This window comes from Embiotoca jacksoni, unplaced genomic scaffold (assembly GCF_022577435.1).
Source record: "Embiotoca jacksoni isolate LCO1_2020_lvr unplaced genomic scaffold, fEmbJac1.0.p SCAF_22, whole genome shotgun sequence".
NCBI lineage: Eukaryota > Metazoa > Chordata > Actinopteri > Embiotocidae > Embiotoca > Embiotoca jacksoni.
In genome coordinates, this window is record NW_027185363.1 from 10,155,002 (window position 1) to 10,181,693 (window position 26,692).

Sequence of the window (26,692 nt, forward strand, 5' to 3'; positions counted from 1 at the left end):
CATTTATATGTTTACAGTAAAAGCAGCGTTATCAAATCAAGTAGAGATGATCTCAAGATCACGTCACTTCATTTTAACAAACTGAGGGCTTCCTAGTATATAGACATGGCAGCACTTATAATTATAGCACATATTATTCTTATCTCCACAGTTACGAATGGTGGCTTATGGATTTGTTTTTGTCTAATCCACAGTTAGCAATGAGAGGTCCTCCAGGGCCAGCGGGGATGACAGGAAGATCCGGTCCTGTGGTGAGTAGCTTTACACGCAAACATACCTCTGGTCATTATAGACCACCAGCAGATTTTATTCCATCAATACATAATATCTACTTTTTATTATTAAGTAATAAAAACACAATCACTTTTTTTGTACATATTGCAATTACTTGTAATAGTAAAAGGATAATTTCTTGCCCAATCTTGTGAGCTGATAATAGTAATTGTATGACCGGTGCAGTCTCAATCTAAACATGAATATTACTTAACTCCTGTAATTCTTGGATACCAGAGAGATTTTGTGCACACGGGAATATGCTTCGGGAGTTTTTTTTGTTGTTGTACTTGCATTATCCAAGTTTGAAATGTTACATAATGTGTGTTTGGATTTGCATTAGGTTGTAGTCCACCAGAAATGATTTCCTATCCAAATGATGAAATGACGAATATTTGGCATCATTGATAACATCCATTTACTAAACTGGCATGTGTTTACATTTTTAAACAGGGAGGTCCTGGTGCTTCTGGACTGAAAGGTGACAGCGGTGACTCTGGACCACAGGTTCGATTCTTTTTTTATTTCCTGGATTTGTACAGTAAGCCTCATTATTTTTAACATCTGTAAATCTCAATATGAACACATAGTGATATTAATGACGGTGTTTGATATCTATATGTCTTCTCCATAGGGACCCAGAGGTCTTCAGGGTTCAACTGGTCCACCAGGAAAGGCAGGAAAGAGGGTACGAGTAGTTTCCAACCTGGCTCAACTAGAACATTTCTATACTTTTCCTTTCTTTCTTTTACATTTATTGATAAATCATCCTAAGAGCTCTATTGCACCAGAAGAATAAGTTTACACTCCTTAATTTTCTAATATTTCAGGATAACATGAGCACAAAGATCAATGCAGAAGAGTTTGTTTAGTTTCATGCATGGCTCTATTTCAAATACGTCAGCTGCACCCAATAAATTCATAAACTTCTGTTTATATAACTGTAAACTGGTTAGAAAAATGATTGCATCTTCCCAGTGTTTATTCTTCACAACCAACCAAGATTATTGAATATTTTTCAAATGGGATTTCCATGTAACATGACATGATATTTGCACATCCTCCAGGGCCGTAATGGAGCTGATGGTGCTCGGGGAATGCCAGGAGAGGCAGGGGGCAAGGTAAAGTGCACATGAAGCTTTTCCAAAAAACAGTCTGCATTTGAAAAGATGCTTTGGATTCACTGTGTTTGAATAATTGACAACTGCCATATTGATTGATATACGTTTCTTACCGTGCTCTTTCAGGGTGACCGAGGTTTCGACGGCCTCCCTGGTCTTCCCGGAGAGAAAGGACACAGAGTAAGTACGGAGAGAGAACGTTTTTGTTGGATGTAAAAATTCAGAGGACGAATATCAGTAAAGACTATCTGCCTCTAAAAATAATATCCTGCAGTCTGTTATTTCTTGACCCATTGACACAGTTATTGCTACCCTGTACCCTGTCCTTACTGCAGCGTCAGGGTTTAGTAATTCAAAGGCCACTTTCCATCAATCTCATGTGTACACTCCAGTGTTGACAGATGTAAGTTCTCACCCAGCGGAGCTCATTACGGCATTTTAACCCAGTTACGAGAGGTGGGAACTGCTCCAGAACCACCAGTGCCGCCTTTAACCAGGCCTGGAGGCAAATGAGGAGTGCTGAGATTAGTGTTTGTGGAATTTAGGCCTACATATAGTGCCCAAAAAGAGAGCACAGAGATCACAGAGGGGTATTTCTAGACTGGCTTCCATGCCTTATGCTATGTTGAGTAATTACAGGGCCACCAGAGGTAGGCCAAACCTTATAGGGCACTCTAAATAGTGGAAACCATATAGGTCCATGCCAGTTGCGGTCACCAGGCTTACTGTAGATTAAAGGCAGTTTAGTTGCCCATTTTTTGTTGCTTTCTTTACAGCATCTTCTGGGTGTGTTCTGTGAATTTTTTAGTGAAAATTTAGATCTTTTTTTTTACTCTTAGCTGCAGAGATAAAGCTTGTGAACTTTGTTGTAACCCCGCACCACTCCCAATCTTTGTTGATATTCTCTGATCCTTTTTCTCTCCAGGGAGAACATGGGACGACAGGTCCTCCAGGATCTCCAGGAGAAGATGGTCCAAGAGTAAGTTACCATCTCTGCCATCCTGTTTTCAACTGTCTCTCTAAAGTTACTTTGCATTCCTTAATAACCAAGTATTTGTCTTTCTGACCAAAGGGTGAAGACGGCCAGGTTGGACAGAGAGGTGTGGCTGGAGAGAGTGTAAGTACAGCTGATAACACAGTGAGACGGGGGTTGTTAAACCGAAGCTTTTATAGGATTTTGAGTACGATAAGAATCTGACCTCATGCTACCCCCTTCCCTCGCCGCTACAGAATCCCTCACTCTCATTCCTTAACATTAATTTTGGCAAATATTCAAAAGCACGACCTCGCCATCCTCCTCTTTTCTGCAACTGTAACGACATTTCTGTGTACGAGGAGCATTGCGTTTGTAATCTCGACCTTGCCAAGACAGAACGTCTTTGAATAATAGATCTGAAAATAGAACTAGGAAATGTGTTGTTCTGTCATTACCAACGAGAAACTGGCATATTTTGCCTCGTGCGGCTTTAATGGACCATAAAGTTGCATGAGAAATAGTTTGCTCCCAGTCGTAAGACAAACTCCTTTTAAAAGAAACGGTTGCAGAGCATTTCATCAGCCACTGTCAATAAGATGAAAGAGCAAAGTAAGTGCACTGATTTTAAGCACTTAACTTAAGATTTTGAGATACAAAAGAACTTTCATACGAACTCCAAGCCTGCAGTTTCCATAAGTGACCACGTGAGGTCAGTATTATACATGTTCAGGGTAATCACAGAGCACTTTTAGATGACTTCCACTGCATCTGATGTGCAGCATATACATAAGCATATGTTATTGGCAACCTCTAGTAGATCGTTTTTATAAACGATCATGAATCTGTGTTTCGGTATTATTTTATATGATGTTCTTTAGCTTGTGTTTGTTTTGATATGCAGGGTCCTCGAGGTTTGCTTGGCCCCAGAGGGTCTCCCGGTACTGGAGGACAGCGTGTAAGTATGCCTCCTATATCAATGAATCCTCATAGATTCATGTGGTTCTTGCTCAACAGCGACTTTCATTGTGAAATTCTGATCTCTTTAGGGTCTTCCTGGACTTGATGGACAAGGCGGTCCCAAAGGAAACATGGTGAGAAACATTAATGTTTGGAAGCAAAATAGAAAAGCAGGTTGTCAGGACACATTTATCAGGACCACCCAAGCAATGAGTTTGTTTTTGAACGTGCCTTATTGCAGGTCAGTGACCTTTAACCCCCCCATGTGACATAATTCATCATCAATAATGATAGCAGATGGTAGCAAGAAGTGTCTTACACTTTTTATATTTTCTTCCATCGATTACAGTCTGCTGACTGAGGGGCTCAACGTCAGGAAATTTTAGTTAGTAATATACAGTATATAGTATAATATAGTATAAGCCTTGCCATAGTTTAATAAAATACACCTTTTTGGCTTTATATACATAAATTGAATATGGCAGAAATATGACATTTGTGTTCGTTTCATCCAGCTGTTCCTCTACAAATGAATGAAAACAGTTTGAACAATTGTGCAAAATGACTGCAGTCAACTCAGATAATCGCAGTCAGGCATTCATGTAATAGTTGTGACAGGCCTGTGAGGGGGGCCTTAAGCTTTTGTAAAGGATGAAACAGAGAATTGTGTTTATGTCAGCGGTCCCAGCATCCATTTATCTTCCCGGAGGTTCTCGTGGGACTTCTGAATGACGTGAGCAGATTATTGGTCAGGACAGTTGGTAGAGCCCAAATGCTGTTTGTGGTCACTGAGCTGAAAAAACAAGCAGCTGTAGAAGAGACATAGAACAATAGAAAATGTGGTCTGTTTCTCATTATTTTCCTCAAAAGTTGGTAATGATCACGCCGTATTCTCAAACATGTAAAAAAAAAATTGATTACATCCAATGCGATAGACCTCCCTTAAGGGTTTATAAGCCTTTGTGGCACACGCACGCTTCTCTAACATATGGGTGTTTTTAAGGCAACCTTTATCAGAAAAAAAAAACATGTTTTGGATTCTAAAATGAAAGCCCGAGTTTCCACTGTCAGGGAACCTCAATTTCTCTGAATAAAGCTCTCTGTCTGTTGCAACAGCTGGAGTAAACTTCTTCACAAGGGCCTCAACTGTTTTTTTGTGTGTTTGGTTTGTGACACACTGAATGTCAGCAGGGAAGCCAAACTAGCCTTCATTCCAATTAGTCTTTGTAGGGTTTGCTCTTCCTTGTACTTATATAAATGAGTATTTGCTTGTATTAATTTAAATAATCTGAATTAATCTGCAACATTTTCAATAGTTAGTTCGATTTAAAGGATTGCATTAGAATGAATACAGTCAATTACAGTGATTGGAAATATTAATTGCATCCTGTATTTTGTTTTCTTTGCTGTGTTCAGGGTCCACAAGGAGAGCCAGGACCTCCTGGGCAACAGGGTATGCCTGGTCCACATGTAAGTCCTCTCTGTCTCCCGGTATCTATCTGATCTGATCACTCCGTCTCTCTTGCTGCGTCTCCCAATGTCTCCTTTCGTACTCCGTCTCTTGATCTCTCTCTTCCTCTTTCTGTCTGCTCCATCCTCTCTTTTCCATATCCACCGTGCCACAGGGAGTACTTTAAACTCAAATGATCACCCGCACTCCTGTTTTCTTAATCAAAAAGTCCACAGTCGTATTTTCCTTTTTGCTCTCCTTCATTCTTCTTTTCCCTATCCATCCTTCACTCCTCAAGCCACCATCATTCTGTCACAGAACTCACATCTAACACGAGCAAAGCCTTTTGCAAGTGGTCTTTAATAAATGTTTTTTCAGGACCACAAAGAAAAATAACTCCCTTTCTGTCCTGCTAAGACTCGACATATTGTATTTATTTAATAGCACTGAAGCCGACCAATTTGTCCGGTTGGTGGCAAGTATTCCATTTTTGAGTCATCTTTAATATGAAACAGTGCTCCCCATATTTTAGCCAGGGGTAAATGACCACTGCCAGGTAAGATTTTCAGTCACAGCCTGAACAGAATGGCGTCATTCCCCTGGAAAGTTTTAGTAGGAACCTGTCCTTATGGTATACAGGTTGAATAAATAAGTCATTGGTTTTAGTTTTACCTGGCCAGAGGCAGATTGATGGCTTCCAACGAAAGCGTTGGACCGTTGAAAAATAACACCACTCGCTTTTTTGTTTTTGTTTAAACTGTTGTTAATTGCGTGGGTAGAATTGTCAAGTCTATAAAATGACTCCAGGAAATAATGAACCTCCCTTTGCACAGCTGAATGAACATATCTAAATACATCTGAATAAGCAAACAGTAGAGGGAGGAAGGTGAATACATTCTAAACAAGCTAATTACAAATTATGGTACACCAGAAAAAAAGATGTAGACTTTCACACATTGATATAACAGGTGTTCTTTTACACATTTCTTTTTGTCTCCTTAAATATGGCCGACTTCTCTTATAACAAGTGTTTCTCTATTGTCTTTCAGGGTCTTATCGGTCCTCAAGGTCCAATCGGGCCCCCTGGTGAAAAAGTAAGTAAAGAGGGAACCCAGTCACCCTTTTGTCCTCCCCCACAACTCTGCTGCCCCGCTCAGTGAATGTCTCAGTCCGGACCGCATAAGTGATTCTGCAGATTTTCTGCTGAGCTATAGGCCTTTACTTGCTTCTCCGAATGCATCGATCTATCTATCTATTGTTTTTCTGTCTTTATTTATTGCTCTCTGTCTCTGTAGGGACCTCAAGGGAAACAAGGTCTGGCTGGCCTTGGTGGTGCAGATGGCCCTCCCGTAAGTAACACGATCTCATGTCTGTTTTTCTGTCATCCAGACAAAAATCCAAACATGATCAACATGCTGAATCTCTCGTATTGCTTTCATAGGGTCACCCGGGCAAAGAGGGTCCCCCGGGCGAGAAAGGAACCGCTGTAAGTATAACATCATTTTGTTGTTAATCTGTTTTACCGTGATAATTCTCAAAGATTCATCAATAGTGTCACAACACAGGAAAAACAGCAGGTTTGGGAGTTTTTTCATATAATTAAATTTTGTATTTACTGAGGCTAGTGAGCCAGAAGGGTGAGGTTTAATATAATTACACAATTGAAATACTATCAGGTAAATTGTCTCAGAATGGAAATACCCTACATTTTCCTAAATGTCTTGGCTAGTGACTTGTCATTTTGTCCTGTCTAGTAAACAATAATGACTAATATATAACTCATCAAGGCAGGTATTTCAAGAGAGTTTATGAAGACAATTAACACATTTCATGTACTTAAGCCCAATAAATGGTCTCATTTTTAAAGATGGTGATCATAAATTGACTCCAACAATAAATAAAGTACATAATGAAAATGATTGGAATCGTACTGTTATTTTACTCAAATATGTAGCTTATCAGATTTGAAATCCATTTCCTCAGAGGCAGTATTGCTTGTTTTGTTGTTGTTGTTTTTGTACCTGTCCTGTTGCAGTAAGTACTGTAGAAGAGACCACTGTCAAATTTTGAACACAGTTTAAAATGCTAAAATTGAAAGCAGTAACTCATTTTAATATCACATAAACAGTTTTTTATTGTACTGTATTTGTCAAATATTTGATCCCAACTTCTTAGCATTAGGATCCATTATTCATTCAGAGTTTTGTTGTTGTTATGTTTTTTTCATTGGACATAGTTAAATCCAATAAGTCCCCAAACAGTTATTGACTCCAACTTGTTTTTCTGTCATTTTTTAATTTACATTTTTAGGGTCATCCTGGTCCTATGGGATCCATCGGCTACCCTGGACCTCGTGGTGTGAAAGTAAGTGCTATCATAGTCAGACAGTACCACTATGCCTGATAAATTTCCATTTTTCCTTTTAAACTTCATTCTGACTGTATTTTCCACTCTCTCCAGGGCGCTGAGGGAATCAGGGGCCTTAAAGGTGACAGAGGAGAAAAGGTAAGCACCTCTCCAGCCTCCTCTTTCTACTCTACACGGTTGACAGATGTCATTCCTCTAAAAAAAACTGACCCATCAAAGTTGTAATTCCTTTGCACATGAGGCTTCCTTTGAATCCAGCAAGTGGAAAAACACTGAAAGGCCCATCAGACTAGCAGTTAAGTCCTCATGCCACTGAGCTGTAATGGAGTGTGGAACATTAAACCAGAATGAGGCTGTTTTGTAGTGCAGTTTTAGGGAAGATTGATTGGTTGCCATTGTTTTCTTGGACTGCACTGGTCGAACTGAGCCTGTTGTAAGCTCTGTGTAGATTTTCCACTCTGTTGCCAGGAATTTGAAGTTCTCAAGAGATTACCTTAAAATACTAAGCATGTTGTTAAAAGCTCCTTGACTTTGATACTTCTGTCACACAAAACAAACCAGTGGAGACAAATGTTTGGCCAGTTTCGACATACACATTAGGCGTAACCTAATAATATTTTATTGTAATGCGATTTGATGTCTGCTTTAGTGGTTTAAATTGTAACAATATATCAGAAACTTGGACTCAGAATACACTATATTTTATAGCGTTAACAGCTTTCATGAAACAATGATGAAAAAAATGGAAAACTGCATTCTCAATTTGAACCACCTGATGTCAGCAGAATAACAGAGACGAGGAAAGACAAGACGCTTATTATTAAAACTGCTAACGTGAATGCTACATTCAAATGGCCACTAGATGTCAGTAATAATCTTTCCTAAGGAGCCCCGGTCCTCTTGAACTTTCTTTCAATAGTTCACTAAGACTGCCATGGTAAACTTTCACAATAAATTTGTCACTCAAATAATCACTTTGGAATTTGACATGGTTTAAGATGTGAAATATTTTGTCTTTCATCTTCAGGGAGAAGATGGATTTCCTGGCTTTAAAGGTGACATGGGCCTCAAGGGTGACAAGGTGAGTCATCATTTCTACAGAGAAAACTGATGGTTGCGGGTGTAGAGAGTCATGGGCAACTAAAACAAATCCCATTTGTTATACTTGTTTTACCTGCATTCAGGGTGAGGGTGGCGTACTAGGACCCAGAGGAGAGGACGGCCCCGAGGGACCCAAGGGCAAGTCAGGACCCAACGGAGAAGCTGGTCCCTTGGGATCCGCTGGAGAGAAGGTAAATTATCCACACAAAAAAAAGAAAATTGAGATTTTCTTGTGGATTAATGTGTTTTATTGTGCTGAAATTTAAGTTTAATTGCATAGAATGACAAAATAAAACGAGTTACAGAATAAATAAGAATTAAAACATATCAATATAAATACTGTACATTACTAGATTGCACAATAAGATACAGTATTAGGAGTCTAATAGCTGTTTTTAATGAAAGGATAAAGGTCTGGAGAGAGTATTGTACTTTAGCTTTGTAGCTGCCCTGAACTTTAGATTTTTTTCTCCACTTTCTATCAACTCTACAGAAGTCCCACTTTAATTGGCCTTGTGTTGCCAACATTTATCCATGGCGCTTTGACCTGGTCATAGAGTATTTTACTTCGGTGTGCTGCAGTATTTATACATGAACAAATTAGTAATGAAGGTTTCAACAAGATTGTTGCAGTTCAAATTCAAGGATAAGGATATAAGTGATGGATCATCCCATTTTCTGGCTAAATTAGATTATAAAAAAAAAAAACAGAAATAATCATTAACTGAGGAAATTCTGACGAAGAAAACCAGATACATTAGCAAGCTAATATGAGCTAATATCAACTTGTGCAAAAATATACTAATTTAATTTAATTCCTTTCTCAAGGCTGCATCTTCATCCTGAGATGCTTAAAATGAGTTTTCACCGCACAGCAGAAGTACAAATTAACAGCTACAAAGTCAGAAGTTTTTCCTCAAATCAGTCTTAAAATATGTGACTCAACCAAAGCTGAAAAACACAGGGGGCAGTTACATCCGATTCGGTGTTATTCTTAACAACCATGCACAATCTGAAACAACCAAAATGGACCAAAGTGAATTCACATTTGGGTGAGAAGCAGGAAATCCTTTCCACGAATGATGTCATGTTCATAAACATGGTATTAAAACATTTTCCCACACCAGAAGTAAAACTTTATGGTTATAAGTTTATTGCTTTGTTGCAGTGCTTCTGTGAACTTTACTGCAGCCTCCAGCAATGTCTCTGGTGGCACAACGAGAATTCAGCATCTTTGTTTTGTTTTTTCTTTCCTCCTCTGGTTTTTTTTTAGGGAAAACTGGGAGTCCCTGGATTGCCTGGATACCCTGGAAGACAAGGCTCTAAGGTTTGTGATGAGAGTAAATATCATTCTCTCCTGGAGATCAGTGCAGCGAAATTCTTCGTATGGATCCTCCCACCTCAGGGGGAGGTCAAAGATCACTGTCTTGGTCAAGGGCGATTTAGCCTAGGAGACATTGGAAAACACAATAATGCAGCCGGTTGAAGGATTATGTTTGTGTTCACTCACCACACTGCTTTTCAGTGTCCAACTGTTCTTTATATATTTGTTTACCTGCATTTGTGGTAGTTCTCCTATCTGTCTGTGTATAATCCACGTGTGTATTGCATGTGTTTAAATATGTGATTGTATGTCTGCATCCTCTCAGTGTCTCCAGTGGCTGATCAACACCCTTATTTAAACCTGCTCCCACATACCTTTCAAAACATCTGCTGTTTTGCTGACTAACCCTTCTACCCACGAACACAAACCCGAGCAGACACCTCCTGCACACGCTACACGACTCTTACAGGAAGCATAACTGGCATGGTCACCTGCTGTAGTCATCAGCCGTCCTGCCTCCTTAAACTGCAGGCATTATCTAACGGGCTGGCATATTCCTTGCACCTTAGCAGCGCTGACCGTTGTGCTTAAGGCTCCACTATTCGAGATGTGCTGCTGCAGCTGGTTCCTCTCTGCTGCTGTCAGCACTGACACCTTGGCACTGATATGATGGGTCAGATACAACTACTCTCACAACATCCAGATAGGCAAGTGTCTGTTCGTGTCAGCAAAATGGGAGCTGAGCTTGGCCCACAAATTATTAAGAGGCAAATCAGACAAAGTGGAGGAGATACAAAAGAAATCCAGTGAGATAAGGGTTGTCTTTCTAATCTATTAATTATAGTCATTTGCGATCAGCCGTTCATGTTCCTTCAGTTACCTCATATAGAAAATTCTTTATTAGTAATAATTGTAAAAAAAAAAAAAAACCTGGAGACGTCACACCAAAAGAAACTAAAAGTTACAGCACGCTAATTAACAATACCAGACTAAAATAAAACAAACAAAAAAAACAGATAGTAATACATGTGACATAATTAGGCATACAGCAAAAGCAGAAGACAGCTGAGAAAGAATAAAGATGAAGTGAGGAATTACATTTTCTTTTTAGACTTCATATGCCTCCAAAAAATGTTTTCGAGACAATAGAGGCATCCTGACATTGGCATGGTAAATAAATAGTGCCACAGTTTTCTTTATTTATTTGAAGAGTTTTCTTAGAGTTATTCTGAATTTAAAAACCGTGACTCCCACGCCAGGTTAAAACTTTTATGAGGCTGTTTGTGGTAACTTATTTCAAAGCTGCTTCTCTTTATGTTTCTCAAGAACTTAATAAACCTTTTCTTTAACCTCTATTTTTCCTTAACTGAATCATAAAATTGAAGAGATGAGGTGGTATTTACCATGTGAGATCAAAACCACAAAATACATGTCAATTCCAAGTATCATCAAAGTAAAAAAAAAATGTCACATTGTCCTCATGAGTCGGTTCAGGGTCAAAGTTTTGGCCCGTTAGCAGCCTTTATCCCCCTTCCATCAGGCTGCGCATGAATCCCTCCACTGGCTGTGATTTTGGCTGCTGCACCCCATCACACTCTGTTAACAGCTTTCCCACGCCGTTAATTCTGGATGCCATTTGCAAAAAGCTTCAGTGGACTGTCTTATCTCTGTGGCGCAAGTCAGGCTTGTCCAGCAGCAGCTCTCCTTTCAATTTACCATAACTGCACCTCTCTGAAAAACAAATTAAGCAGCATAGATCTCCCTTTTCCTGCTGTCTCCACAATGTTGGGCTGTTTACCTCTTGCAATTCTGCCCACGCCACGTTGTTGTGGTGCCCTTGCCTACACTGCACAGTATTCTGCCTCATATACATATGGATGCCAGCATTGTTGAGCACTATAGAGATGCATTGCGTCACATAATGTTTTAAACTCCAAACACCTCAATATGGACATGACCTTGGTGTGCAGCTAAGACAAAGACATGCTTCATTTAAATTGATTGCATATATATATTTGTGCTACCTAATTCTGCATAAAGTAAAGCTGTATTAGTAAGCTGCTCGGTACTCCTGTTATTCATCCAACAGTGATTGCCCTCCTAGTATTTGTTGGACTGGCACCATCGGTGCTATCAAACAGCACAGCCTGCAAAAGCCCAATAACTAAATTGCTGATGGGTATCAAAGGGGATCCGCTGTTTCCCCGTCCTTTGTCTTTATTTGCTCCTGCTGCCTTTTTTATCTTCCTATTTTGCTTCCCCACTGTGCTAACAACCTCACAACACCTGGGTCTGTCTATGTGTCGGATAGTGATGAGGAGACCATCCCATTGGGCTCCTTAGTAAGCCCTAAAAGACGGTGTTCTTTTATCCGTGGGGACCCACAAATTATAAACTGTAGTGCTACGGTAACAATCTGCTGGCTAGCATGGCAGTCTTTTCCATGTAAGGACTTCCTCTGTTAATTAGCTTTGGTCAGAAAAGTGCAAAAAGACATTGTTACTGGACACAGACTAACGTAGTTGTTTCCGATTTTGTACCCTCCACTTCTCTAATGTGTTTCCTCTTTCTGTCACTCCTTCTCTCTCTCCTCCAACTTTTTCTCTCCCTTGCCTTGCAGGGCTCCAACGGCTTCCCTGGATTCCCCGGGGCAAACGGCGAGAAGGGAGCCAGGGTGAGCAAAAATTCATTATTTTCCCCTCCATTAAAAACATGCATACTGACTCACTGAGGGCTTTCCTATTGATTAAAGGGAAGTAAGTATTAGATGGTGTAAATACTGGAATGTAGCACATCCAGTGAGGTCTGAGACACATCATTTAACTGCTAGTTTGGATCTGATTGAGGACGTGAAGGAAAAAAAATACCAATAAGTATCAATCTAAAATCTACTTTGTACTTTGTTCCATGCACTACACAGTTATTGCACATGATTAAGTTAGCGCTAAAGTTTGTTTATGAATACCAAATATACCACTGACTATAGAATCTGGATATGATTGTTTTAAAACTCAAAAGTATGTGGACACCCAAATGTGTTTGTTGATCATCTCCCTGCAAAACATGTGACATTAATCTGCTACTTTAACAGCTTTTATTCTTCTTGCAAGACTTTTTATAAGATTTTGGTTCCTGGCTGCAGGAATGTACTTCCTTTTATCCGCAGGAGCATCAGGCTAAGGCTTGTCGTTCCTTTTTATCCCAGGGGTGTTGGATGGTGTTGAGGTCAGGACTCTGTGCAGCCCAGTCAAGTTTTTCAAGACCAAACTGTGAAAAACACCTCTTTATGTGCTTTACTTTGTCATGTCTGAAGGGCGTTCCCCAGAAGGTTGCCAAAAAAAAGTTTAGCTCTTGAGGGAGGACTGACATCTGTATTCAGCTGTGTGAGCACAACAGTCGAATTGTCCAGTAGAAGATGAAGGCATGAGAGTGAGGCTTGTTATATGATGTGGCTTATTATTGACAAGACAAGCTCGTCTGTGCTCTCCGTCAGACATTGAGAGGCATGCACACCTGGCCCCAGTACGCCACAACTGACAGGTAGTTCAAACTGTCAAGCGCCTGTGGGTAACCACTTACTGCGGCAATTCGATTATTTATTTTTGTCCAAAGATGCTCGACTGGTTTCATTTCATCGCCGACTCAAACTCCCCCAGCAGCGGTTTCTGTCCGATGTTCTAGTCTACGGTATTTGGTTTTATAAAACCGAATCAGCTTAAACTTCTTAAAAAGTACTTGCACTGGCTTATGGTACAAGGTGTGATTTTGTCCTAAATCAAAGCTTTTGTTTTTCTTTCTCAGGGCATCGCTGGAAAAGCTGGCCCTAGAGGGCAACGTGGCCCAACGGTAGGCGATTCATCTGTCTGCCAACTCAGCTCCAGTGATGGACATAAATGATTTATTGTGTTGAAATGAAAATCTCATCCTTTGTGTGGCAGTGTATAGGGTATATTTTTTGTCTTTTTAAGAAGACCTGAACTGAGTAGTGGGAATTTATTAAAGGGACATCAGACACTGATTTGCTCCCCTTTATTTAATTACTTGTTGTTTTGTGATGATTTCTAAATTCAGACACAGTACTGAAAATGCTATTTTTATTTTATGATAATTGAATTGTTTTGTATACCATGAAAATAGGGTCCACGCGGTGGGCGCGGTGCGAGAGGACCAACAGGAAAGCCGGGTGCAAAGGTGAGAGCTGAGGCCTTTTTTTTATTTTTATTTTTATGCCGGGGCCAATGTTGATTAATTTGTCTACATATTTATGATTGCATATAAAATATACATGAAAGCAAACACAACATAGACAACATCAGTAGGTTGAATTCAACATGAAAAATGGAGACAATGACTTTGCGATTCTCACACATTACGCAAAGCTTTAGCTCTGTGTGTTTGTTGTTAATCATGTACGAATGTGAAAATATACATAAGTCATATTAAGCATAATTCTGGAGTGATAAATCATATGGAAATATTCATGTGCATGTGCATATAGACTTGCTATGCAACCTCAGAATCCGTGCTTTGCATATATTTTGTTCTCCCTTCGCACTCTAACAGTTTTTGACAAAGTTCACAACGCCTCTCTGTGGTTTCTCTTTCTCCTCAGGGCACCTCAGGCAATGACGGACCTCCCGGCCCGCCTGGAGAGCGGGTTAGTATTGGATTTTGTTTGATCAGTACCTCTTGTTTTGAGTTAGTGACAGCAAAAGTACATCAGGTGCACTGCGCTTCATACAGCAGCTATTTGTCACTTCAAAATCTGAGTTTCTCCAGCTGCTGGTTCAATGATAGATTTTATTTTTGTTTCATTTTCCTGAAGAGACCTAATCTCTGATGCTAAAATCCTCCATATTTATAATGAATAAGGTTTTATAATCACAACGGTAAGAAAGTTGGATTTGCCACCTAACATCCAATTATATTCCAATTACGTGTGTCATGCCGTGTTTCTCTTCCACTCTTCTTTCTACTCACTGCATTTGCTTTCTTTTCATTTAAGGGACCTGGTGGACCACAGGGACCTGTCGGGTTCCCCGGACCCAAAGGACCTAATGTAAGTAGCTTCTGTCAAACTGTCAGCGAGCTGTCATCTTCCACAAGCCTGTTGACACTTTTCAAATATTAATACACAACCAATGTCTTCATTGTTATGAACTGTTCACCTGTTCACCTACAGGGCCCAGCGGGGAAAGACGGGCTGCCAGGTCATCCTGGGCAGAGGGGAGAGACGGTGAGTGGGTAGCTGTGTAGATGAATGCGTGTTATGCTGTTTTGACCCTGAACATCATGTCTTGCGGCTTCCCAGATAGTTACTGTGACCGTTTCAATGAGCTGAGATGAGGTAATTATGCAGGACATGTTTTGTTTGCTTGTAGTAAGGACTGGTTTGCTACAAAAAATTTAATAAGTTATTTTTTGCTGTAAAAACGAAACAGGTAATTTTCTCTCGTATTTGGCATGAAAAAAATATAGCACTGGAGAGTATAACTAAAACGGCAACCAAATTGTGTTTTATGACACAATGGAAGCAGAAGCAGTAGAAAATGAAACATGGACGTGGTGATGATCTGATTTAGTGCATCATATTAAATACTAATTGACACTAATTTCATCTAAGATTATGCATTAATTAATCTCACTTAATGTTATCAACCAATATACAGTCCTATACGATATAATTTTTTTTCTCCTAACATCTACAAAATGTGCTGCATTATGAGAGTCAGCATTTCTAATATTATGATATATTTATTTAATTTTATTAATTTTACTGAGCTAAGTTTTCCATTACGTTTTTTTTTTATATATCTTTATAAGGAGTTTTTTAAAGTCTTGTTTTCTTCAACAATTTTTACAATTGCTTGTTTGCTGTAAAAAATGAAGCAAGAAATTTTGTCTGTTATTCAGCCCTAAAACAGGTGGTAAAGGTAGTTACTTTATTAATCCCCGAGGGGAAATAAAGTGAATCTTGTGGTACTTTACTTAATTAAAAGCATCAGATGATTACATAGCACACAAAACAAAGTAGAAAGTACATGATGTATAACTCAACAATATCTTTGTTTTCCTCCTCAGGGCTTTCAAGGAAAGACTGGACCTCCAGGACCTGGAGGGGTGGTTGGACCACAGGTAAATACTCTATACAGCAAGCTTCACTATTATTGTTAGGTTCCACCAAATGCTCTCTATTGGTGGGGAGTTATGAAACACAGAGATTTAACAATGTACTTTTAACAGTAGCTGACCCTGACAAACAACACCTTTATGGGTAGACTGTAATCAAGATGCATTGGATGGGTTTGAAAAGGTTTTGGATGCCTTCAGTGAGATCTTTTGTTTTTCAAAAGTAATGAAGCATAGGCTGAAAATAAATGATTCCATGTCATTAAGTCATAAGTTGGTGAAAAAGTATGATTAGTCAAACACGAAGAGATCTGAGGTCCAGATACTGCTGTAATGTATGCTGCTCATCAACAGTAGTTAACACGAAGGTACATTTTATAGCACACTGACCTTAAAGTGTCTCTTCTTTCCTTGATAGGGACCAACTGGAGAGACAGGACCAAGCGGAGAGCGAGGACACCCAGGCTCTCCTGGTCCACCTGGTGAGCAAGGTCTACCTGGATCAGCTGGAAAAGAGGGTGGAAAGGTGAATGAGCACACATTTGAGATGTTTGGCTATCAAATTACACCAGTCATTAGTATTTATATATATACTTTATTATCCCAAGTGTTTTTTTTTTTCTCATTTTGTTTGTCATCTTCTATGTTAGACGACGACTACGGAAATTAATGTCTGGCTTCTTAGTTTTTGCCCTTGGAAGTTGTAATTGGATTGTGTTTCTTTGCACTTGAAGTACAAATAGCATTGTACTGGAACAGATTTGTTTTCTAATATTATTCATGGGAAGAAAAGAAGTGTGATAAATAGAGATCCAAACCACTTTCGAGTTGTGGCCAGCAGTTACTCTACACTGAACTGGATGATTTAGCAGCAATTAGATCAAACAGTGCGTTTGTATTTATTGAAATGTAATCTTTATCCTTGTTCTTTAAACAACTTGCATCAGAATACATGTTTTTAAATTGCTTTTCTGAACTCTATAAGTTTTTTTGTTTTTGTTCTATTTCTTTAGTAAAAAAGTCTCATTGGTAAAAATGTGCAGGTTCAAAAGATGACTTTTTAGTAGAAGTTAATGGGAGGTTCAAGTGTAGCAGACATATTTGTATCTTAGTGTTCAAGAAAACTAAAATCCACTGGTACAATTAAAAATGCTGCTCTTGTTATGTTACTTTTTATTATTCTTTTAATAGTTGTTTGTTAACAATTGGCCCCTTTGTTCTTTTTTGCCATTACCTCTTAATCACTTTCCAATGTTTGCACATAAGAAGGTATAATTTTAGCTGTTATCAAACAGATCAATCATTTTAATTGTTTAAATCTGCTATTCTCACAGATTACAGTCTTTCTCTTTGTTTACTCCTAAAGCAATTCTGTGTTTTATTCTGACCTGATGATGATGATTGCCTGAGAGGATTATTCTGTCTCCTTCCGCAGGGTGATCCAGGTTCTCAGGGTCCCGGTGGCAAGTCCGGACCACCCGGCCTGAGGGGCTTCCAGGGGGCAAGAGGTCTTCCAGGGGCCATGGTAACGTACATGACCACCCACAGATTAACATGCAAACACATTCACATGTGCACATAGAAGTGTGTGTCATCCCACACCCTGAGCATGCACCTGGCTGAATTTAACTCCAAACCCCCAATTACCGGTCTAACAACCTGCTGTTAAACCAAATGTCAGGCTTGGCAGTGGAGCTCACTGAAATGTTCAGAACAGGCTCACATAGAACTAATAAAGAGGCCTGAGCCAGACACAATATTGACATATTTTGTCATTGTGAAGATCAGCAAATCTGAAGTAGGTTATAGCATATTGGGCTTTGGCGAAGCATTTTAATGAGAATAATTCCTTTGTAATCAGCTGTAGTCTGCTTCTTAGAGCCATGCATGTCTTCATTTAGACTTGCGCCAGTAGCAAATCCTTTCCTTTGAGGAATTCTTGTTTTGCTTTGGATCGAAGAATGAGTCAGAGCCCTTTGATTCCAACCCACAACTCAGCGATTGCATTGCATGCACCCTAGCCTGCTGAGAAACCCGAATTAATTCTCCAAAGGAATGGGAGTGAGTGAGAAAAAGTTCAAGGTGAGACTGAGGATCAGCTTGGGGGACTGTGGCTGAAGCTCATTTCAAGGCTGGCCATTAGGAGAGAATACGACAGCACTGCCCAGACTTATTACAACCGTTATGTTTGCCCCATGTGTGCAGAGGGATGGCTTTCCTTTTATAACCGCAGCATACACACACACACACACACACACACACACACACACACACACACACACACACACACACACACACACACACACACACACACACACACACACACACTTTGAGCAAACACGCGTATCCTCCCACTTTCCCTTAAAGTTATCCCATCCAAATGTACACCTGTTGTATGAGCGAAAACTGACATGATAATCTCCTTCTGTTTGCTGAGAGAGTGCAGATACTCGCACACACACATTCTGCCTGCAAGCACACACTCACACACACAGTCGGTATGCATAAAGAGTTGCACACATACACGCACACTCTCTCTTCACCCCATCTCTCAGTCTTGAGGAAAGGCACAGTGGCGATATATGAGCCAATAAATAACTTTTTGTGTGTCTAGCAAAGAAAGATCCGTCCCGTCTTCTAATGCACCGTGGTGAAAAGTGGAAGCCAGGGGAGGTAGAGCGCCTGCTTGGCAGCCTCTGCACCCCCTGGCTCTGTTAGAGTCTGTAAATTAGTTATTATAATGAAAGTCTTTACTGCCTCTGGTGAACTGTGTTTTCCATATGCAGTCTCAAGCCTCCTGGTGCTATGATTCAGCACAGGCATTACAATTCAAGGACCGGGATCTTGAGCAGATGACAAGGGGCCAGAGAGAGATGGACTATACCTGAACTTGTGGCCGACTGTGGGCTTCACAAGCTTGTCATCGCTTATCTTTTTTTTATTTCCTTTGAAGCTCATTCAGTGACTCATTTTGCATTAATAATCCTTTTTTTTTTTTTAAATACACCTACAGATCAGGCTATAACAGAATGTCACTGAGATTTCTTGATTGCATAACGAGAAACTCAACATCAGGCTGAACAGCAGTGTTTTATTGCCCTCTCTGGCCGCACGTTTCACATCCATTTCACCTTCGAATATATGGAGTATAGTTTGGTTTTTGGGTTCAGATTTTCAGAGGGATGATGCTCTTTAAAGGGTTCATACCTCTAAATTTGATGTAGATTGATACAATTTCTTTATATATACATATATATATATATACATTACTATTTATGATTAGCCTTTCCCCTGACACCTATGTTCATTTGGCTATCAAAAAGGTTTTGTTTTTATGTTGCCATGTTTTAGAGTATCTCTCTTGAAGATGTCTGTCACTAGTAGGTGAATGTCTTTTAAAGCAGGATAATTCTGAAAAATCATAGAGAACAGTTTCCACAGAGATTTTCCAAATTGGCAGGTACTCTGTGCCCTCCATATATACATGCTCATACACAGGTATCCACATAAATCTACACACACACACACACACACGGACATGCACACATACATTCCCACAGTAACATTTAAAGGCCCATTTGACAGCTGTGATTATTGCTCTTTGAATGGCATTAAGTGACGGCCCGCAGTGAGCGCGATCTAACCCTCTCCTGTCCTCTGCTTTCAGGGTCCAGGTGGCTTGAAGGGAGGAGAAGGGCCTCAGGGTCCCCCTGGCCCCATCGTAAGTAGCCCGTTACTATGGTTACCTCGTCTCTCTCTCGCCACAGAGATTGCAGTGAAAAGTGACTGGTGCTTTTGGAAAATGGAGTTGCACATGTTGCGCGCAGCTCCGCTCTCCAGTCCTTCAGCAGCACATGCAAGTGTAAACTGCAGCGTAGAGGGCGTTAGAGTGGAGTGAGGTGGTGCGATGGAAATCCATTGTTTATTATTGTTTAATAGATGGTGTTCTATATGATTGTGCATTTCTAACATTAATGATCCAATGGCATTTTTCAAAATGTATTTTCTATGTTTATCAAGTTTAACACTTAAAACTTGCAGCTATTTCTTTTAGAAGGTAAACATCACATGTTTTAAGTATTAATTCTCAGCTGTTTAAATTAACAAGCTTACAATTATATCTACCACTGTTAGATAAAAGCAATATGCTGCTTGATTCATCGTGTTTTACTTTGAATCATGGCCTAATTGTTGCTTCATTGCTTAATGGAATAACAACTCGTTTCATCCCTGTAAGCTGTTTTCCTCGCACATTTAGTAGTTACTTTTTGCACAAATGGAGGAAGTTTCATTTTCACTCTTGTTATTTTTATTTATGACCACTACATTGAGAGAAATTATTCACAATGATAACCACGTGTAACACTAAGGATTATTTTCTGATACACCAAAAATAACAGTGAAGGTGAAAAAGGTATTCCACAGAGTTTGGGATCCTGAATGGGAGACGTATGGAGGGGTAATCCATAAATAAGTGGGTCACTTTTTTTTTCCTGCCTTTGAGCCTTTCAGTTAGCGATACATTGCAATGAAAAGCCTCAGGAGCTCCGGCGGTGATTCTGTACAGAACGCTGACTGACAGGAAGCTTTGAACTGTCTGACATTTTGTTCATGCGTTAAACGCAGGCTCCCGATAATTGCCCCCTGCTCACCAGTGACAGAGCAACACCAGATTAGATGACAGCGGATATGCAGAGCACAGATGAAAAGATGATGAAAGCGAGAAGAAGGGTGTTCTCTGAATGAGTGAAACCATTTCCACGGTGAAATGAGACAGTTTTCTTAAATTGGCTTGAAAGTGAGCCGTTGACTGAAAACATGCGATGGACTGTTTTGGTAGCGTTTGAAAAAAAATCCTTAAAAAAAGAGGCCAGTGTGCAATGCCCACGCACACAGGAGATCTGATATTTTGCTCCATCGATTTCCTGCCAGAGATCGAGCTGCTGTTGTGCTGTGGGAAAGTTTGTGCAGTGTGTGTTGCTTTTCCTGTTTTTTTTTACAGGGTTGTATGGGTTTGAAAGAGGAAGACCAAGAAAGAATAGCACAGGGGGGAAAAAAAGGAGCAGAAAGGATGAATGCGACAAGTCACAAACTTTTGTGTATCTGCGTGGTTTTGATTGCGAGCCAGAGAATCACGTGGGGGAGAAAAACATGGGCAAAATGAGAGGGATGGAAAGAATGTGAATTCATTTGAGTCAAAGAAACTGTGTGTGTGTGTGTGTGTGTGTGTGTGTGTGTGTGTGTGTGTGTGGCCTGGTGGTTCCAGTTTGGCAGGCTATGGATGACAGTTTGGAGCTGTGTGTGTGTCACCAACAATGTCTGTCATGAAATGGGCCAGGCATATGAGTGCCAGGTGGCAGCTCACATCAGCAGCTGAATCAGCGCGTGTGCTTGTGGGTTTTTGTGCGTAAATGTGTGTGTGAATCAGGGTGAGACTTTGGCCAGCACATATGCACATTTCATATTTTTTTTGAAAGCAGCCTTAGTCCTTTCCTAGGTAGGAGGATGCCGTAATGACCTGCTGACCAAAGATGTAGTCACAGCTGTAGGTGATTTGAGCCACCTTCACAGCGATGAGCACCCACCTGGCTGTCGTGTAGAGCAGCGCGTAATAAGACATGCTAATCTGAGAAACAATGGGGAGACCTTCATAAAGCCTTGGCCGTAGAAAGCAGCTCAGTCCTATTAGTTAGATAAGCATTTGCTCGTCAGAATAGCTCTCATCCCACTGAAGCTTTGAGGCTTTCGGCTGGGTCAATATGCTTTTAGTATTATTATGATTGTATGATTTTTATTTCTGTCAAGTTGCAGCTTACATTATTATTCTTGTTAGCACTCCTAACACCAATCAAATTAAAAGAAATCAAATAAAAAGATTATATTTATAATGTATGCTTTTTGCAAAAATAACATTGACTCCAAACTTCAGTGTTCGGCGTCCTCGAGAGAAACATTTCTGGTTGTGTGGACATAAAAAACAAGTGTTTCTGTCTTCAAATGAAAATGATTCTTTCGAATGTGTTGAAGACACTTCACATCATTGTGACCATATCCTGTGGAGATGGTATTCCACAAAAAAAATCCCTAATTAAGGCAGCTTTTCTAAAGAAGGCAGACTCGTCATGCTTGAAACTAGAGAAAGAAACTCTCTGTGGCTTTGAGCTGTTTCTTACCTTTTCTGCAGGAATTCGGCTTTTGTCGTTCGCCTCCACATAATGCAGCAGTGACTGATGAGTGTTTTGGTTGACAGGGTTCTCCTGGGGAGAGAGGTGCTGCTGGCCCTGGAGGTCCTATTGGTCAGACAGGACGTAACGGCCCACAAGGACCACCCGGCCCCGCTGGAGAAAAGGGAGCTCCTGTAAGTTTTAACTGTCTAACTTTCAGTTTTCTTTAAGCTCAAGTTTTTGCAATACCTTCGAATGAATGTGAGCACTGTTATTCGCAGGGAGAGAAAGGTCCCATGGGTCCTGCTGGTCGTGATGGCATTCAAGGTCCTGTTGGTCTTCCTGGTCCAGCTGGTCCACAGGGTCCCCCTGGAGAAGACGGTGACAAGGTAGAGTAAAGCTGTATTACTTTATACTTGAATTATTGATCCTTTATTTAAATATCCTTCTCAAATAGCCTGTTCAGACCTGGCACATGCATTCTGGGTGATCCAATCACAAGTGGACAGCTTGATGTACAAATGTGAACACAACCAAGACACGGACATATTGAGATCTGATCTATTCAGACGACATAATGAGGTGTTCTGGCACACATATGGCCAATAAGCAATAAAAATACCAAATAGAAAAAGTGCTCATGTACTCAGTACATGATTCTGCCAAGAGGAGCTGAACTTTATAGAAAGCAGGAGAGATTTAGTTGCAAACTGAACTTGTGGCTATAAAGCAGTTGGAAACTTTGTTTCACCAAAGTCTCCTTCGGTTTCAGTTTTATTTAATTTTTTAGTTTACTTTAGACACTCATCAAACCCACAGCTGTTGTAAAGCCCCCACCACCTCACACAGTTCTTTTATCCACCGCAGCACAGAGACCAACCCTCTCAAACCCACTGAAATAATCAAATAACCTGAGCCTGAAGATGTGAGCAGGCTGTGCCTGACGGTTCACGTTGTAGATTAGAGTGTTCAGACATTTACAAATGTAAAATGCGTTGACGGCACATTATGAGGCTCGAGTGATTGGTTAAATGCTGGTTGTTTAGACTCCTCTCTCTTTGCGTTTCTGTACGTCTTTCCATGTTTATTTCCGTGTTTATGTACGTGATATACGGGCTCATTTGCGTATCGAGTGGGTAGGTGAGATCCAACTACAAGTGATCACTCAGGATGCATGTGGAGATGCATGATCATGTCAGGTGTGAAAAAGAAGTACTTAACGCTGTCCACTTGTGCATCACCAAGGCCAGCAAATATCTTAATGCTAGGGATGAACAAGCTAAAAGATTTATAGATCGAAACAAAAGCACATAAAGCAATTAGTGAAAGGTCACAGCAGACAGAGATAGCAGAGATATCCTCAGAGTTCTATTTCAATATCTGTAACCATCAGCTCCTTCCTAATGGGATCAGAGCAACTACAATTTTTGTTTTAATACAAATCAATTTTGTAAACAAAACAGCTAGTATCTTCAAAATGTGCTTAGAAATGTAAGGAATGTCATATGCATATTTGTTTTATACATTCTTTTTTTGTTTCTTTGATATTTTTATACTTCTATCGTTATGATTACCTATCATTACACCATTTCAGATTCAGGCTGTTGCATAGTATGTCATACAAACATAATGCCTTCATATATAATACATATATCGGAAATACACTGCACACTACATGTCTGTCAGATACTGCTCAGCCTCAACTTTGCGATTGCAGAAAATATTATTTCTGAAAGAATAGATTGTTGCATTCAGTAAACAAAATACGTATGCTTTGGAAGCGTGGAAATATTTCTGAATGCAAATAGATGAACAAATACTTCTATTGAAATAGGCAATTGTTTACACACCCTGTTTACCGTCAGGCCAGCGAATCCCACATCCACAAACACTCTACCAGCGATGTGCGATTGTGCATTTGTAACCATCACATCCCTCCAATCCCAGTCACGTCTTCTATCACACCATTTTGTGTCAATCATCGTGCCAATGGGGTGAGACAGGGAGCCAATCAATTCATTGCAAACACACGGCCAAGGTCTTTGTGGGCCAATCAAATTAGAATCTCTTGAGAAATATTTACTGCCCAATCATGGTAAAGGTGACACTTTAAGATATTGACTAAACAAGAGCTTTTGTGTAGGAGAGATGTGAGTGTTGTTGTGTGTGTGTTTCACTACAGGGAGAAGTTGGTGGACCTGGACAGAAGGGAAGCAAAGCAGACAAGGGTGAACTTGTAAGTCTTTTTTTTTTGTTATATAAAGCAGTGAGTTTTAACTAATTATCCATGCTAATTGAGCAAAGAACATTATTCTTAGCTGCTGATTTCTCAAATGAACTGAATAAATGTGAAAACACAGGTTGTTTGGCATTGACTCCTCCACTGTATGTTTATTTTGCCCTAAACAGTCTGCAGCATATCAAATATTAATTGAAGTGTTGGTGTGTTTACTAATTGGTTACTTAGTTTCCAAAAAATCATATCTTCAAAAACTAAAATCTTCATCTGAAACAGCTGCATTTTTCAATTGAATTTTGTTTTAGTTATCGCAGGCTTCACTTCAAATAAATTAATAAAGGAATTCGATTTTTGCCAATACAAATGAAATTCCTTCAGGCAGACAGTGTGTGTGATAATTATCTGCTAACTTCCATTGTGCACAGACAACAGGTGTGTCATACTAATAGTAATGTTAATAGCGAGAATAACATTGTTTCCTCTGTTTTTAGGGTCCACCAGGCCCAACTGGTCTCCAGGGTGTGGTTGGAGCTCCTGGTCCCGCTGTGAGTATCACTTCTTCTGTTCATCTGATGGCAATGTTTACCCCATGAAAGATTACCGTACACTCTCAGTTGACTTTTACTGTTTACTTGTAAGGATTTCATAGTGAGGAATAAAATATGAAGTGAAAAAAGTGCCACAAATAACCCGTGCACACTAATGTTCGCTCCAAATGTTGTTTTCCCCTTTAAAACAAAGTTTTTAACCTTTATTTGGCAGAAACTAAAAAAAATTTAAAATCCTCTGCAACATTTCTGATGCCTTAAAAATGTTTAATGTTTGAAAAATTTACTTTAACAAAAGGCCTCAAGAAGACAGTGAAGGTGATCATACAAATCTGGGATATGGATTATACCAAAAGACTGCCAGCAAAGAGTTTTAAATTATCTCATGATGTCCCAGAATCATGTCTGATTTTGCACGACTTCACCCTGCTACCCTTTTGTTCAGCCATCGTCCAAAAGCAGCAATATGTACTCTATGCAGGTTTTCATTTTACTTAACCATCTCTGGCTGATGACGAGATGATCAGTTAAATTAGCTGTTAGCATTTATATGGATTGGAAAACTGGCCACTTGGCTTGTACTGGTGCTTGGTTGGAGACCCCTGTTAAAACAAGGTAGCGTAATTTAAATAAACAATGTTCTATTCCCCAGATGGACGGAAATTAAGTATTGCTCCAGCCAGGTCAGGGACACATTATGAATGCATTATTGCTTTTTACTGTCGCCTCTGCAGTCCAAAAACCTTTGGCTGCAGTCCCTGTTCATTTTGAAATGCCCATCCTTTTGTCATTGTAATGCTACACAAATTTCATTTTAATCACAACTTCTACTTGAGGCATCATATTTATATCAGGGTACCCCACAAAGACTTCTTTCATCAGAGTCTTTAACAACAGATGTGCTTTACTGGACAATTTTTAGCACCCAGTCATCAATTAAACTAATTACAAATTTGGAATTTATTCACGCATAGGATTAAACTTGTGACCTTTCATTTAAAAAAACAGTCTCACAACTCACAACGGTATGCCAGCCAGCCAGCCAGCCGGCTCGCCAATCATTTCCATGTATTACCTCATATGTCACCACAACCAGCTGAAAATACTGCCCTGTATGCTGCAGAACATCCTCAGCTCATCCATCTCATTAACACAACAGGGAAAGTCCTGCTTCTACAATAGCTGCTGGCTCGGGGGGCAACTAACAGCTCATTGCTGTAAATTATCAGGCCTTAACAACCACCCTACCAAAGATTCAGCATCTGCAAGACTCAGTGGGAGCTAGAATAGACCTGGTGAGACGGATTGCTGTGAGCAGGTAGTGCACCCAAGCTGAATAACAAATTATTTAACAGTTGTTTGTCCTGGTGAGTCAATCTGCTCATGTGTATTTACATCTTCATGACAGTTCTGACTCGTGCTGCGTAGCTTCAACACTATCTGCTTTCTGTCTTAATGCTGTTATCACTTATGACGATACTATTTACCCCACCTCTCAATCCAGGACAAATGTTGGTGTTTGTAGGGAAAACGAATGATCCAATTTCCTCCTCAGCCAAGGCTGAACAAGATTTACAACAGCTCAGTCTGTTGGCTGTTGTTTTCAAGATTCAGCTAAGGTCAAGCATTTGTAATCCAACAGTCTCTGGCAGGACAATATTGATCATATTGATCAAGATGTGGTTAACATCATACAAATCAAGTGTGATTTATTTAGCTGTAGCTAATTAAAACTCAAAAATGTTGTGTTGGAACAATCTTTGAAATGTCACTCTTTGGAAGAAAACACATATTTATGATGTAAAAGTTGGTTTCTAGCATAATGTGAAGCTGAGATTTGTCTCACAGACAATCTCAACATATATTCAGCGAGATGTATTTCAGGTGGATCATAAATTATACATCCCTTAGCTGTGTGTGTGGTGTCTGCAGGTTGAACAGTCTTTTATTCTACCAAGTACAATATGTGGCTATGCTGAATCATATGTCAAATTTCCAAATGGATCGGTACAAAAATTACTGTGGAGTCTTAAAGACGTAAAT

General features: G+C 39.9%; 1 protein-coding gene across 2 annotated transcripts in view; it reads left to right on the plus strand.

Moving 5' to 3' along the window:
• Positions 1 to 26,692, plus strand: part of LOC138203175 (collagen alpha-1(XI) chain-like) — an 82,463-nt gene that overhangs the window by 34,877 nt on the left and 20,894 nt on the right. For both annotated transcript variants that reach the window (XM_069157875.1, XM_069157876.1), the window contains exons 14-45: positions 195 to 251; positions 727 to 780; positions 908 to 961; positions 1,341 to 1,394; positions 1,521 to 1,574; positions 2,320 to 2,373; positions 2,467 to 2,511; positions 3,272 to 3,325; positions 3,417 to 3,461; positions 4,744 to 4,797; positions 5,827 to 5,871; positions 6,073 to 6,126; positions 6,219 to 6,263; positions 7,088 to 7,141; positions 7,238 to 7,282; positions 8,172 to 8,225; positions 8,329 to 8,436; positions 9,519 to 9,572; positions 12,190 to 12,243; positions 13,371 to 13,415; positions 13,707 to 13,760; positions 14,182 to 14,226; positions 14,575 to 14,628; positions 14,752 to 14,805; positions 15,651 to 15,704; positions 16,117 to 16,224; positions 17,134 to 17,223; positions 19,366 to 19,419; positions 21,949 to 22,056; positions 22,144 to 22,251; positions 24,045 to 24,098; positions 24,593 to 24,646. In XM_069157875.1, coding sequence (XP_069013976.1) covers positions 195 to 251; positions 727 to 780; positions 908 to 961; positions 1,341 to 1,394; positions 1,521 to 1,574; positions 2,320 to 2,373; positions 2,467 to 2,511; positions 3,272 to 3,325; positions 3,417 to 3,461; positions 4,744 to 4,797; positions 5,827 to 5,871; positions 6,073 to 6,126; positions 6,219 to 6,263; positions 7,088 to 7,141; positions 7,238 to 7,282; positions 8,172 to 8,225; positions 8,329 to 8,436; positions 9,519 to 9,572; positions 12,190 to 12,243; positions 13,371 to 13,415; positions 13,707 to 13,760; positions 14,182 to 14,226; positions 14,575 to 14,628; positions 14,752 to 14,805; positions 15,651 to 15,704; positions 16,117 to 16,224; positions 17,134 to 17,223; positions 19,366 to 19,419; positions 21,949 to 22,056; positions 22,144 to 22,251; positions 24,045 to 24,098; positions 24,593 to 24,646 — 1,920 coding nt within the window. The remainder of the gene's footprint in view (positions 1 to 194; positions 252 to 726; positions 781 to 907; positions 962 to 1,340; positions 1,395 to 1,520; positions 1,575 to 2,319; positions 2,374 to 2,466; positions 2,512 to 3,271; positions 3,326 to 3,416; positions 3,462 to 4,743; positions 4,798 to 5,826; positions 5,872 to 6,072; positions 6,127 to 6,218; positions 6,264 to 7,087; positions 7,142 to 7,237; positions 7,283 to 8,171; positions 8,226 to 8,328; positions 8,437 to 9,518; positions 9,573 to 12,189; positions 12,244 to 13,370; positions 13,416 to 13,706; positions 13,761 to 14,181; positions 14,227 to 14,574; positions 14,629 to 14,751; positions 14,806 to 15,650; positions 15,705 to 16,116; positions 16,225 to 17,133; positions 17,224 to 19,365; positions 19,420 to 21,948; positions 22,057 to 22,143; positions 22,252 to 24,044; positions 24,099 to 24,592; positions 24,647 to 26,692) is intronic.